Raw genomic sequence first — 12,828 nt, forward strand, 5'->3', positions numbered from 1 at the left:
TTTTTCATTTGTTATGGCAGCACCGGTAATATTATAAACGTCATCTGAACGTCATCTTGTATTCACGTTTACGATCACAATATTGTCTTTTTTTTGTATTTATATATATACATAGTTTTCCGTAACATATGTTAAAGTTCTAACTATGGAAGGTGTTTTGTGGAAATGGACAAATTATTGGAGCTGTACGTTTTAATAATTTATTTGAATTATGTTCTATTTACTCATGTATTTTATAACAATAAATACGATTATTTTCACAGCTTGGCAAACCAGATGGTTTGTTTTGGAAAATGGAATATTATCGTACTATAAATCGCAGGACACCGTAAACCAAGGATGTAAAGGTTCCGTTAAGGTTACAGCATGTGAAATAAATGGTATGTTGTGTTATAAAGTCCAAGTTTATCTGTTATTTATTTATGTTATCTGCTATTGTTTACATGGTGTAACAATAGTATTAAATTATAGCTAATGCACTGGATCCAACACGGATGGATTTAGTGATTCCTGGGGAACAACACATGTATCTCAGGGCAGCAACATCCCAAGAACGGCAGCAGTGGCTGGTAGCTTTAGGAACGGCTAAAGCATGTATTAATCCTAAACCAAATAGTGAGTTTTCATGTTTCCTTATTTTTATATATTTTTTAGTAAATTTTTACAATATTATTTATGAACTCGCTTGCTTGCACTATATAAGAAACAGATCAGTTTTGTGTAGAACATATAAGCACTTTGTCTGCCTTTATCCCATTCCTTTTTCTTACCCTTATGGTGCAAAAATGGTGCAAAAGGCACTGCATTGGTACATCACTTGCAGCATATTTATAATATGTGTCTTGAAAGCAAGATGCCAGTCAAGAGGCTATGATTAATATTATGATTATGAAATAATAATGTAAAAAAACACCTTTGAAATGAATATTAAACTTTAACCTTGTCGGGAATGGATCCTGAGATATGCGTGGTAGCTAAACTGACTAACCACTACACCATAAGGCAGAGTATTTTCTAAACTATTTGATCCTAATAATAATTAAACAAACGCTTAGTGATACTTCACGTCGGAATCGTGGTGTAATGGTCAGCGCTTTTGCCTTCCATGCAAGAGGTCTCGGGTTTGATTTCCGACATGGTTGATATGAAATATTTATTTAAAAGGGTGTTTTCACACTAGAATATTTCATAGTCCCTGGACTGGTATCTGATGCGTAAGACTGATCATCTAACCTTCATGTAACAAAAAAATGATCAAGATACAATGTGCTTGGTCTACCAATGCAGTGCCCTATGCACAATAAGGTGCGGAAAGGGAATGATGGTGAGTGATACTTAGGTTTAAAATAATAAAATATTTAATTTTTGTTAGATGATGACAATCCAGATTCATTGAAGTACAAAAAATCTGAATTAAGACTTTATTGTGATTTACTTATGCAGCACATTCACTCTTTAAAAAGTGCAGCGAACAATGAAACAGGGCCACAAATCGAGGTAAGTTATAGTTTTTACGTTGCTCAGTTACCAATTTAAACTACAAGATGAACTTTTTAAGAATGGTAGCACAACCGTTCTATTTATAGATATGTTGACTCCATTGAATATGTGAAAAAGAAAAGTATTTGAAGTATAGGTTGGAAAAGAAATTAAACAGCTATTTTAAAACAGTTGTTTTCCCAAAATAGTTTTAAAAAATAAAAACGGTTTGAAAAATAAACAAAATAAAAATTGTCTTTCACCACATTTAAAATTATACGTGATGAATACGCTACATGCCTTTTTGATGATAAATTACTTACATATGCTGTGAGCATAGCATAGTATTGTCATAGACGATCACAGACGGATGTGAGCACCACGGTGAATGAGTTTAAAAAAATCACCAAGCAACGCAGTAAATTTAAAATATCAATTCAATGCGTCCAATTATCAACTCAAGGACATTTCATAAAGTTAGCAACTTTCTGTTTCTTAATTGACAAAGCTTTTGCAACAGTAATTTTTAAAATTGTATTTATTCATTTTATTATTTACATGATGAATACAATGAGCACAGCTTATAGTGGCACAATCAGCAACGGTCTATGCCCATGAACTTGTCCCAGCTTGCTATAAAATCCGTCAGGATATTATCAAACAATATTGCTAGGAGTGAAAAACCAGCATTTCACCAAACTGTTATTTTTTAACCGTTTCACAAAACAGCTTTATTTTTAAAACGCTAAGTGTTACTGCTACTCTTATCAAATGACCAAAACGCCCATCTCTTATTTGAAGGGAAAAGTTTTAGAAAAGTCGTACCTAACTATCTGATGAATTATTTTACAGTATATCTAAATTGTACTGTAAAATATTTCAAATATATACTGTAAAATAAAGCACAAAACATATTGTTTATAAGTAATACTTATGGTAGTACTTATCCCATAATATGCAGAGTATTTTTCTTCCACATTTTAATGAGTATGTAGATTTTCTAGGCGCTACTCAATAAAGTTATAGTGTATTTTGGGTGGAACCCAAAAGCGGCCATATTTTAAGGTAAAAAACGTGTGTAGGTAAATATAGATCCTTGTGGGATCTGTATTGCCTGTGTTATTTTAGGTTTGTGATGCATTTGAACTCATAAGTGTTTTTTTTTTTATGTAAATTTATTTCAACAGAGAGGGTAATCATTATTAAGAACGGAATACGGAAGTCTAGGCATTTACAGGGACATAAGACCTGTCATTGGCTGGTTTAAGTGGCCACTTTACACCCTGTGTAACATTCACCATTCTGCCCATGTGATAAAGGTTTCAGCTCTTTTACTTCACAGAAGTCAACAGATGGAAGAATTGAGGAAATATGGATGTTCAAACATGGGCAGAATGGTGAATGTTACACAGTGTGTAAAGTGGCCACTTAAACCAGCCAATGACAGGTCATAAGCCCTGTAAATGCCTAGACTTCCATATTCCCTTCTCAAAAATGTTTTTCCTCTCTGTTGAAATAAATTTAAATATAAATAACTCCCTAGGGAGGAAATCCAGCCAGTCTGCAAGCATTTGGACATACTCAAACATTGTTTTTTTTTTTAATTCTCTACATTCTCTATAAGCCATTTTTCTACATTAATTATATTGCCCATGTTACAGAAACTAGATGACACTGCAATAATGCTGAATGCAACATGTGATACTTTTATTAAAACTCTCGAAGAGTGTATGAAACTTTCCAACGGGTCATCCGTAGAACAGACCTTTGATCCAAATTCACTACCTCTTCCACCTAGTACTAAACCACAAAATAATTTTATCAAGTGAATATATTTGTAAAAATTTTTTTCACTGTTCCTTATAATGTATTTTGATTTATTTTGAAAACTGTTTAAGCGCCATTGATGCTCCTAACTTTTCATGAAATTAATAAGAGAATATATATTTTATTTTATAACTTTAGGTTGATTACATAATATATTATTACGTTGTGATCAAAATAATAATTATAAAATAATGATTGATTTACTGATCATGGTACATTCTTTAAAAGATTTCGATTGTGATTTTTTTTTTTTTAATTGTATTAACTAAATTAATTTAATACTTTCAACTAGTTGAAAGTTTGTTTGGAATGTTTTTTTATTTTATTGAACAGTGGAATGTGTATGTCTCAATTATTTTGAGAAAAATTAATAAGTGTTACATACTATTTAAATACATACTGTAGTATTGTTTCAGTAAAATGTAAATTGCCAATAGTCAATTAATGTAGAAACATAATTAAATTCAATGCCAATTTAACAATTGTCGTTTTAAATTCTAGTAATTTGATAACCAGCAGTAGATCTAGATACAATCTCATTAACCATTAAAATTATTTTTTTATAAAATAAAGTATTTCTATCAAAGATTCTTGTTATTTTTTTAGAAGCTCTAAACATGACTAACATATCGGGGAAAAAAATATCACTGGTCACCGGGTATACAGTTCAATCCAGTATGAAACACCCTTTGATTGTAAGTTATCCTAGCAAATTATGAGATTAACACATGAATTTTTTCAATTAATTACTGGCAGTTTTCTATGTAAATTTTAATTTGCTCGAAATTATAGATTTATATTTTAGAAAAAAGGCTAGTAATAGGATTATATAGAAATTATCATTAAACCTTGATTAAGTATGTATATTAATATTTAGGAAACATCTCAAAATACTCAAATATGTAGTTAATATTTATGAATATTGACGGTAAAAGGCTAAGGACTGATGCGCCACTATAACTGAAATTGAGTTATATATATACCACATCTCAGAATTTGAAGCTGTGTCATGTGAACCGACACCCATGGATATTGGACGCAAATTTTAGTGTTTACATCAAAAACCTTCTTGTACGATATTCATGAAATCAATGGATTTATATTTAAAAAATACACTTATTTTACGAATTGTTGTTAAGATTATTACAATTAGATTGACATTAAAATCGGTTTTTGGTATTTATCCTACATAGCTGTAATAGTTTTACATAATACCTGTCTTACCTATACGGTTTTGGAATTGATTCAAAATAAAAAAGGTTTTGCTTATTTTTTGTTTTAAAAATCTTCAATGAGGAAGTTCAGCGCTATGGGAAATTGGAAATAAAAATGTTTTCCTACACCCGGTAGATTTGAAAGTTAAGTTAAGTTAAGTTTCTCAAAATTGTATGAAAAAAAATAATGAAAATTAACTACTTTGAACGACGTCACAAGCTCTTGTAAATCAACCAATCAATTACAGCATCGACATGTGTTGTAGATTTCCAGTTTCCAGTAGTAATTTTTTCAACGTTTAGTGTATTTTTACGCTACAGGGCTCTACTTTTAAATGTCAACAGAACTCACTGATGAGAACTTGCGACGTCACGGGCGGAGCAATTTAAAAATTGCAAACCTTTTTAAAATCATAGTGATGATAATACGATACATAAAAATATTTTTTAAAAAGTTATGGTAGTCTATATTAACAAATAATTAAAAAATTTAAAACCGCTGAACTTCCTCATTGACTCTCATGTCAAATTAACTTTATGGTTGCATCCGTTTTTTAGCCTTTTTACCGTCGATATATTTTATATAATATGTATGATTTTTTAAAGTATCTATGAAATACATGCTTTTTTTAGTTATTTTTCATACTCAAAAATCTGGTTATTTTATATATCGCAACAGATTCATAAAAAAGCATTTTAAAAACTTGTTAACTGGTAATATTTCTTTGATGTATACGTTGATAAATGTTTTTTTATTTTTACATTATTTAATTTATTTGAATGAACATATATTTTTAAAAGTTAAGTGACACCCATGCTGTAAAGGCTAAGAGAATACGGCGACATTGGCTTCTCGCATGGCTCTGGGTTGATTTCTGGTAAGATTATAGTAATCAAACATGATTTATTTTGATCATGGGTGTTCTGTGCTGTAATTCACCTAATTATTCACCTTTAAGGGGAAAAAAAATCAATCGCACATATATTTTAATAAAATGTACATAAACGTAAAATCAAAATTGGCATGCCATTAGATGAGTATGAAATTGTTTGTGTATGTATTTTAGCTTAAGATTCAATATACATATATTATTATTTTTAGCTGGTCTAATTGTGATAGAAACTGAGAAAATAAATTATTTCTTTGCAAGTATTCCCAGTAAAAATATATGTATAATTATTTTTAATATATTTTTTCCAATTAAATACAATACAATATGTAAAAATAAGAAGCAACTGAAAAATCTAAAAGTTTCTAATTTATTTACCTTATACCAAAAAATAATCAATTGCTGTGACCTGAAATCAATATAATAAATATGTTATCAGTTATGTACTTTTTTGGTCTGTTAAAATAATTTAATTTTGAATTTAATACATGTACCCTTAAATTAAGGGTATCCATTTATTATAATGTAAGTATATAGTTAAAAATTTTATATTCGAATTGAAATGTATAAAATTAAGGTCGTAAATATTTCATTTGTACTGTAAAGTAAGTTTGTGTATTGTATTCTGGTTTTCATATTTTCATTTAGTATTTAATATAAAAATAATTTCATTATACATTTTTTATAAGTTTATGTGTAGTATCATAATATCATGATAATTTCTTACAAATTATGTATTTTTGAAGCTTAAAAGCAGCGTGTACATTCTCATTGAATCTAGATTTAAAACACGTTTTCAAAAGCAATCCCAATATGAAATTGGGAATATATATTTTTTTCAGTGTGAATAATTCTACAAAAAATTCATACCATCACATCTCAAATTTTATTTCACTTGTTGCTATGTTATACATCATGTGGAAATGGATTTGCAAAGCTAGCACATTAATTATATTATGTATCATTAACACATAAATAAAAACAATTAACAATTTGCAGTCAGGGAATATGTTCGTAGGGTATATCGATGTAATAGAATACCAAGAAAATGTTCAGTTATTAATTTAATTTTTCTTTTTAAGCAGTTTTGGCCAAATGGTTTATTTATTTAATAAAATAAAACAATTTTATAATCCTTTGTACCACACCTTGATCAAATTCGTTTTTGTATTGTTCCCTTTTCTATTGAATACAAAAAATCAACCTCAGTTACGCACATACGAGTATGAGTATTAATTGTTATGAACAGTACTAGATTATGTAGCTATCAGATGAAAAATAAGATGAAATAAGTGCCACGATTTTCTTTACACAATTACCATAAACATATTCTCCGACTAGTTTTTATTACTTTTCTTATAGTAGTACTTGAGGCAGACATATTTAAAAAAAATAAATTGATTACTCATTTATATACTTACATTGTTTAATTACCTTAAGTTGCAGTTTGAAAAAAATGTGATAGAATCTGCAAAATTATTTTCAAAATTGATCTTTGAAAATTTTGAAATATATACCAATGAAAAAAAGAAAAAAATTAAAACATCCTTATTAAAAGTTCAAACATAAAATAATTTTTCTCAGAATGTATTTTTGTAATAGTTTATTTCATTAAAATAGGAACACACTTTCCCTTTTTTAATAGTTTATTTTATGTAGTACATGATAATGTGTTATCAGAATTATTATTAAATATTTTTTGTGACTATTTCATGTATGACTTATTTGAGTCAAGGCTAAAAGAAGATATAGCAGTTTGGTGTTGAATATATATGTTGTGTTTTATTACAGTATTAACACGCTGATAAAATATATAGTAGTGGAAATAATATAACCAATAACATGTAGTATCCACATATTTATTCAATGTAAGTCATAAACTACAAAAAATATTTGTTTGTTAGTTCAGTAAATACATTTTATATTATTTATTTACATAAATGAATCCCCGATTGGATATACATTAAAAAAATCTTAATGCACCAATAAGCTTGCTTTTAATTATTAAAAAAATAAATAAAATAAAATTCCTGTATCTTCTACAAATAAATTTTTAAGGATTTATTTTTATAACATGTACCCACTACCCGCCTATTAAATATTTTTAAAACAAATAACGTAACTGACAACTCAAGTTTGAGTTCTGGGGTAGGCAGGTTTTTTGTATTGAAATGACACAAATTAAATTTTGTAGATTGAAGTTACCCGTACTGAATTTCTGTAAAAAAAGGTTTGAACTGAAATATTCATTTTTTTAAATGAATTATTAAAGGCATAAGAATTACGAAAACAAATGTTTTAGCCTTTTCTTCGATACCTTTTCTGTTCAGTTCTGCATTAAGTTATTAGAACAAATTTTAATATACATTATCTTTAGACGAGTACCAATGTTCCTAAGTTTGGTCTAAATTTTAAAAGGCACAATTTGTCAGCCGAAAAGTAATTATAGTTTAGTTATATACATTTAAGTATATCTTTAACTTAAATATCCCAGGTTTGCTCTCATGAATAACTTATCTTGGTATTTGATTACACAAGGAAAGATACATTTGGCTGGTTTTGTTTTTTGAAAATAAATTTGGGTTTATCGATAGATATATTAAAAAACATAATAAACCCACTGTTTTACTTGAACTTTGGAATTGAAGGGGCATAATGGAATGAAATTTCAAATTGCCAAATTGAATGGAAAGTGTGCTAGAATTTATTGCCCATTGTGACCATACTAACCTCTCCTTCATATTTATTATAAATTTTTTGATGAAAGAAACTGTGTAGTATAATTTAAATTTTCATAAAAAAATATTAAGATGAATAATTTAAACGAAGTTAATGTCAATACCAGATTATTAAATAAGGTATTGAATGCATTGCCTTATTGCGGTGATGGGTAACCTGTGCCATGCGTGTCAGAGGTGACAAGCCAAGATATTTGGGTGGTTTGCATCGTTTGTAAATAATATTAAAACAAATAAAAGACACTAACTGATTGATGAAGTTTGTAACGCTTATATTTAAAATGTACAAAATACCAACCTTCAATTAAAGATTTAGCAAATGCAGTTCAGCAAAAAAAGTCACTAATGTAAATAATGACTTATATTTGATTTTTAATAATAATAATGAAATAGTTCATGAACAAAACTCTTCCATTTACAAAGGCTGTAAAAATTATTATTCCTAGATGTGACACGGCCCCCAGGTCAAGCCAGTTTTTTTAAAAAGAATTCTGACATGCCGAGCTTAAAAAGTTATCTATCACTGCTCTAGTTCATTAATAAATATATTAATGAAGAAGGCATTATTGAAATAAACGACAAGGGGATTTTTTTTAAAAACACTTTTTTCATCAGTCAAATTAAAATTGGCTTTTTAATATTAAAAATAAAACAAAAATGCTTGTAACAACTAAGAATCTTTTATTTCTGGCAAACCTAAAAACAGGTAACTTGAAATAAAATCACACAATTCAACAATATTAACAATTTTTATCAAGGTGGAGTAACAGAGAAAAAAAAATCACTAAATAATATTATCCGACACATGATTACTTTTACTATAATAAAATAAGCTAATATGTATAATTAATGATAGGCAGAAAGGTAAGTGTTACACTGTGTTTGAAGTGATCACTTAAATTAGATTAGGCTGGTCCAAGCCGGATATTTTTTTGCAGCCTGCGGTACTTTTTGATACATTTGAAAATAAATAAAGTTTTTTTTTCACAATCTCGTTTGTTAACATTATATAGAAAATTGTTTACAATATTATGGGCAATCTTATTGTGATATTGAATTTATTTATTTTAATTAACCGGATATGTGAATTTAAAAAAAACTACAAAGTATCGGCATATTCTTTATTTATTTATTTTAAACCTTAAAACAATACACACAAAAATAATCTTACATGTGTGCTAAAAATTACATGGAATTAACATAATATAGCTTGGAAACAGATATTCACTGTTACATCATATGCCAATTAAAAGTTTGCGAGGGCCTATCACTGAAATGCTCTGGGGCAATCAGGGCCTTAGTGACTTAAAAAAACTTGACTGACAGAAAATAATTTTAATAGTTTTTAGAGAAAAAAAAACCTTTTTCAATATTGGATCAGCCTAAATTAGACGATGACTGGTTACAATTTCCGTAAAAATCTCAAAAGATTTGATTGCCTCTGTTAAAATATTTTTATTTACAATATAACTAGGAGACTGGGTAAATGTAATTAGTAACATGATAACAATTGGTACAAGATTTTATTATGATCGAATATTTGAGAAACAGAGGATGGCAATGTTAACCATTAAAATTGATCATAAAAATAAAATAATTTCTTTTTGATAGTTTATCTACTATTTTTATTTTTAAACATTGAAGTAAAGAATATTTCTATCAAAATATCATTATCTACTAACCACCTATTTTCTGTGCCATCGCCATAGCGTTTTCATTAGAAATCATTTGGAATTCTTGGAACCTTTGTGATATTCTTTGATTCATCTTCAAAAACTTTTCCATGCAGTTTAAAGCACAGGTATCCTTAAAAAAATATTTACAAGTTAAACATAATGCAGTTGTTGTGCTTAGATTATTGATAATCTTTCACATTGGTGCAAATAGAACAACCTCTTCTTAAATGTGAACATATGTCAAATAATTCAATGAAATAGTTTAAAAAACACTTTAAATGTTTTAAAAAAAACCTCTAGTCTTAACATAATATTTACTCAATAACATTATGCTTGGTTCTGTCAAATGTATAAAGGGCCTTGAAGTTATATTTTATGAAATACTTTCTTTTGTTATTCATGTAGATTATATATCAAAGAAGGGTATGAAAAGGCTTGGATTTCTTTTGAGATTCGTAGGAGATTTTAAATCGATATTATCAATCAAAACTGTTTGTTGCTCATTGGTGTGGAGTCAATTAGATTACAATTTCTCGATTTGGGCATCTCACTATGCTGTGCATTGCGATGAAATTGACAAAATACAATGAAAATTACAAACTACATTTACAGTGCGAAAATATTGACTATATTTTTTTTACGGAGTATTCTAAAATTAATGACAGAAAAATAATTTCAGATTTGGTGTTTTTGTAGAATATTTTTTTTGTTGATGTTCCTGATTTTATCAAATGCATTACTTTCGATGTAGGTAACAGTATACTGAGATGTCATAATCCATTGAAATATATTAGAGATCGAATTGATTTATCTAACTCGACTTTGAGGCATTTAAAAAGTAACAAAAATGATAGTTTTTTGCAAATTTCTGATATTTTTGTATACAAACTAGCTTATCTAGTTAATTACTTTATCTTTTTCATTATATTACGTATCTTCTATTGTAAACCGAGATGACTGGACGAGATTAAAATCCTGGTACCCAGTAACAAAAAAATCACATAATAGCGTAGACTGAAATAACGCATATTTCAAATCAACAATCTGCACATATCAATGTCTGCGACAGGTACAAATCCTAAGTACATAACATCTTAACGTTACATATGTATTTACGCAAATAAAATTAACCTTGATGATGGACGCTGTAATGCGATCGGAGATGTCTGGAAATAGAGCGAATGATACATGGCATAATAACTGAGAAAAATTCATTGTACATCTGAATGGTTGTGAAGATCTAAAAAGAAAACTTGGCTGTTTAGTGAGAAACTGATTATAAATAAAACAAAAAGTTTTCCTACGAACCTTGAGTCAAAACAAATATTTCTAAGCTTAATTTGGGTAAAACCACGGTTCTAAGTAAGGTGTTACTTTTAATATCCGATTCATAGAATTGTATATTTAATTCTATGATCTGGTTACTATAAATACAGAAATTGGAAATGATTATTCATTAGTGAATAATTTTACTTACCTCAGATTTTTTCACAATCCGCGATGTGAAGTCATGGACACAGTCAACGAAGCACAGTTCCGATAGTTTATTGTAAGACACAACAAATTCTTTAAACTGAAAATTAAGAATCAAAATTTCAATCCCATATTCACTAATAATTTTGAATAATTTATTCTAGTACGGTATACTTACGGTAATTTAATAACATGGATAAGTAACTTAGAGTTACACTATATTAATCCGAATAATGAAATAAAATTTGATATTTTTTGATGAAATAATTACCGATTTTATTTGGTCAGCTTCCGTTGTTTCGGGAGATGCTGTTGTTTGTGCCATTTTTGAAGTTAATGTAACAAATTAGAAGGTTGTTTTAATTAATGAAAATGTTTATTTCGCAATACTTTCGCAGTCACCCGAGTTACCACACGAAACCTAACCTCAATATTTGTAAATTGTAATAACTAATAACATAGAGACATGCATGAGAAATAGTTCTCAAATGTCACATTTAGACAATTCGCTTCTTATTTATGCAATGATCTTTGCCAGAACGGGTCTATGGTATATTGTTTTATGTCAGAATGTGTTAAAATATTAAGCGATTAATAATAATAATAGCATTTGTCAATTTTTATAGCGCCGTTTTCGTGAGTGATCACTTTATCTCAGCGTGGAAATTCAAAATAGGGATTTTTGGGATGGCGTTGTTGAGAAAAATGAAATAAAAATAGGAAATTCGGATATCGGAAAACCGAGTTCCGCGATCATGCGTATGGATGGACGAAAGTTTTTCGTCCCTCCGCCTCTAGAGAAAAAACAGGAACATCCGGCAATAGGGAACTAGATTGAAATAAAACAAAATAAATTCGGAAGGCTTATTATGTATTTTATGTGTCATTATTTCGTTTTGAAATACATATAAGCCCTCCGGGCGTTTATGTGGATTAAATAAATTAACACATATTTTCAAACAGTGCTCGCGTTATTTCTCTACATTATAACGGCTGATAGTTAATAGAATATTCGTTAATTTTCGAAGAAAAATGTCACTAGGTGATCTCCTTATGACAAAGGAGAAACAACTTTGCACATGGCAAGAATAATGGGTAGCCGCCTCTAAAGCCAAGGGAAAACATATTTTCCTTGGTTTTCCAAAGTGATTCTGAACAAATTTGAGACACGTTCCATATGCAGAATGCGCATTGAGCACTATTGTAATGGTTCTCACCTGTTCAAAATCCATGTCCCGAACTCTGCCATGTGCGAATGTCAGCTTGAGAGTGAATATCTAAATCATGTTTTTTTATGTCCCATAAATGATTGTTATCCTGAGTGCCTATCCAACCTCTCCGATATCAACGTCCCGTTCCCTACTCATATTCTAATTCTCCTGTCTCCACCCAATAGACACGTATTTAAAAATGTATGTAAATATGTAGTTGTACTTGAAATAAAGTTGAATACAAGTTATATATGTATAGTGCATGTAATATTGAATATGTACTTACAGACTAACTTGTATATAGTACGAACACACGTGTA

At 28.9% G+C, this 12,828-nt stretch overlaps 2 protein-coding genes across 2 annotated transcripts; one reads left to right on the forward strand and one right to left on the reverse strand.

The window, feature by feature from the left end:
• Positions 1-26: 26 nt before the first annotated feature.
• On the forward strand, positions 27-9,955 carry LOC148278397 (pleckstrin homology domain-containing family A member 3-like). The gene is made up of 5 exons (XM_088231479.1): positions 27-185; positions 264-380; positions 472-615; positions 1,373-1,497; positions 3,141-9,955. Exons 1-5 carry the CDS (start codon positions 146-148, stop codon positions 3,306-3,308), a joined length of 594 nt encoding a protein of 197 aa, XP_088087605.1. The 5' UTR covers positions 27-145; the 3' UTR covers positions 3,309-9,955.
• On the reverse strand, positions 8,809-12,342 carry Tim9a (translocase of inner membrane 9). Its single transcript, XM_088231482.1, has 3 exons — positions 11,569-12,342; positions 11,302-11,397; positions 8,809-9,954 (listed from the first exon to the last, which is right to left on the reverse strand). Exons 1-3 carry the CDS (start codon positions 11,620-11,622, stop codon positions 9,826-9,828), a joined length of 279 nt encoding a protein of 92 aa, XP_088087608.1. The 5' UTR covers positions 11,623-12,342; the 3' UTR covers positions 8,809-9,825.
• Positions 12,343-12,828: the final 486 nt, after the last annotated feature.

This window comes from Micrasema longulum, unplaced genomic scaffold (genome assembly GCF_059751315.1).
Source record: "Micrasema longulum isolate JH-2025_06_02 unplaced genomic scaffold, ASM5975131v1 h1tg000887l, whole genome shotgun sequence".
NCBI classification, from domain to species: Eukaryota; Metazoa; Arthropoda; class Insecta; order Trichoptera; family Brachycentridae; genus Micrasema; species Micrasema longulum.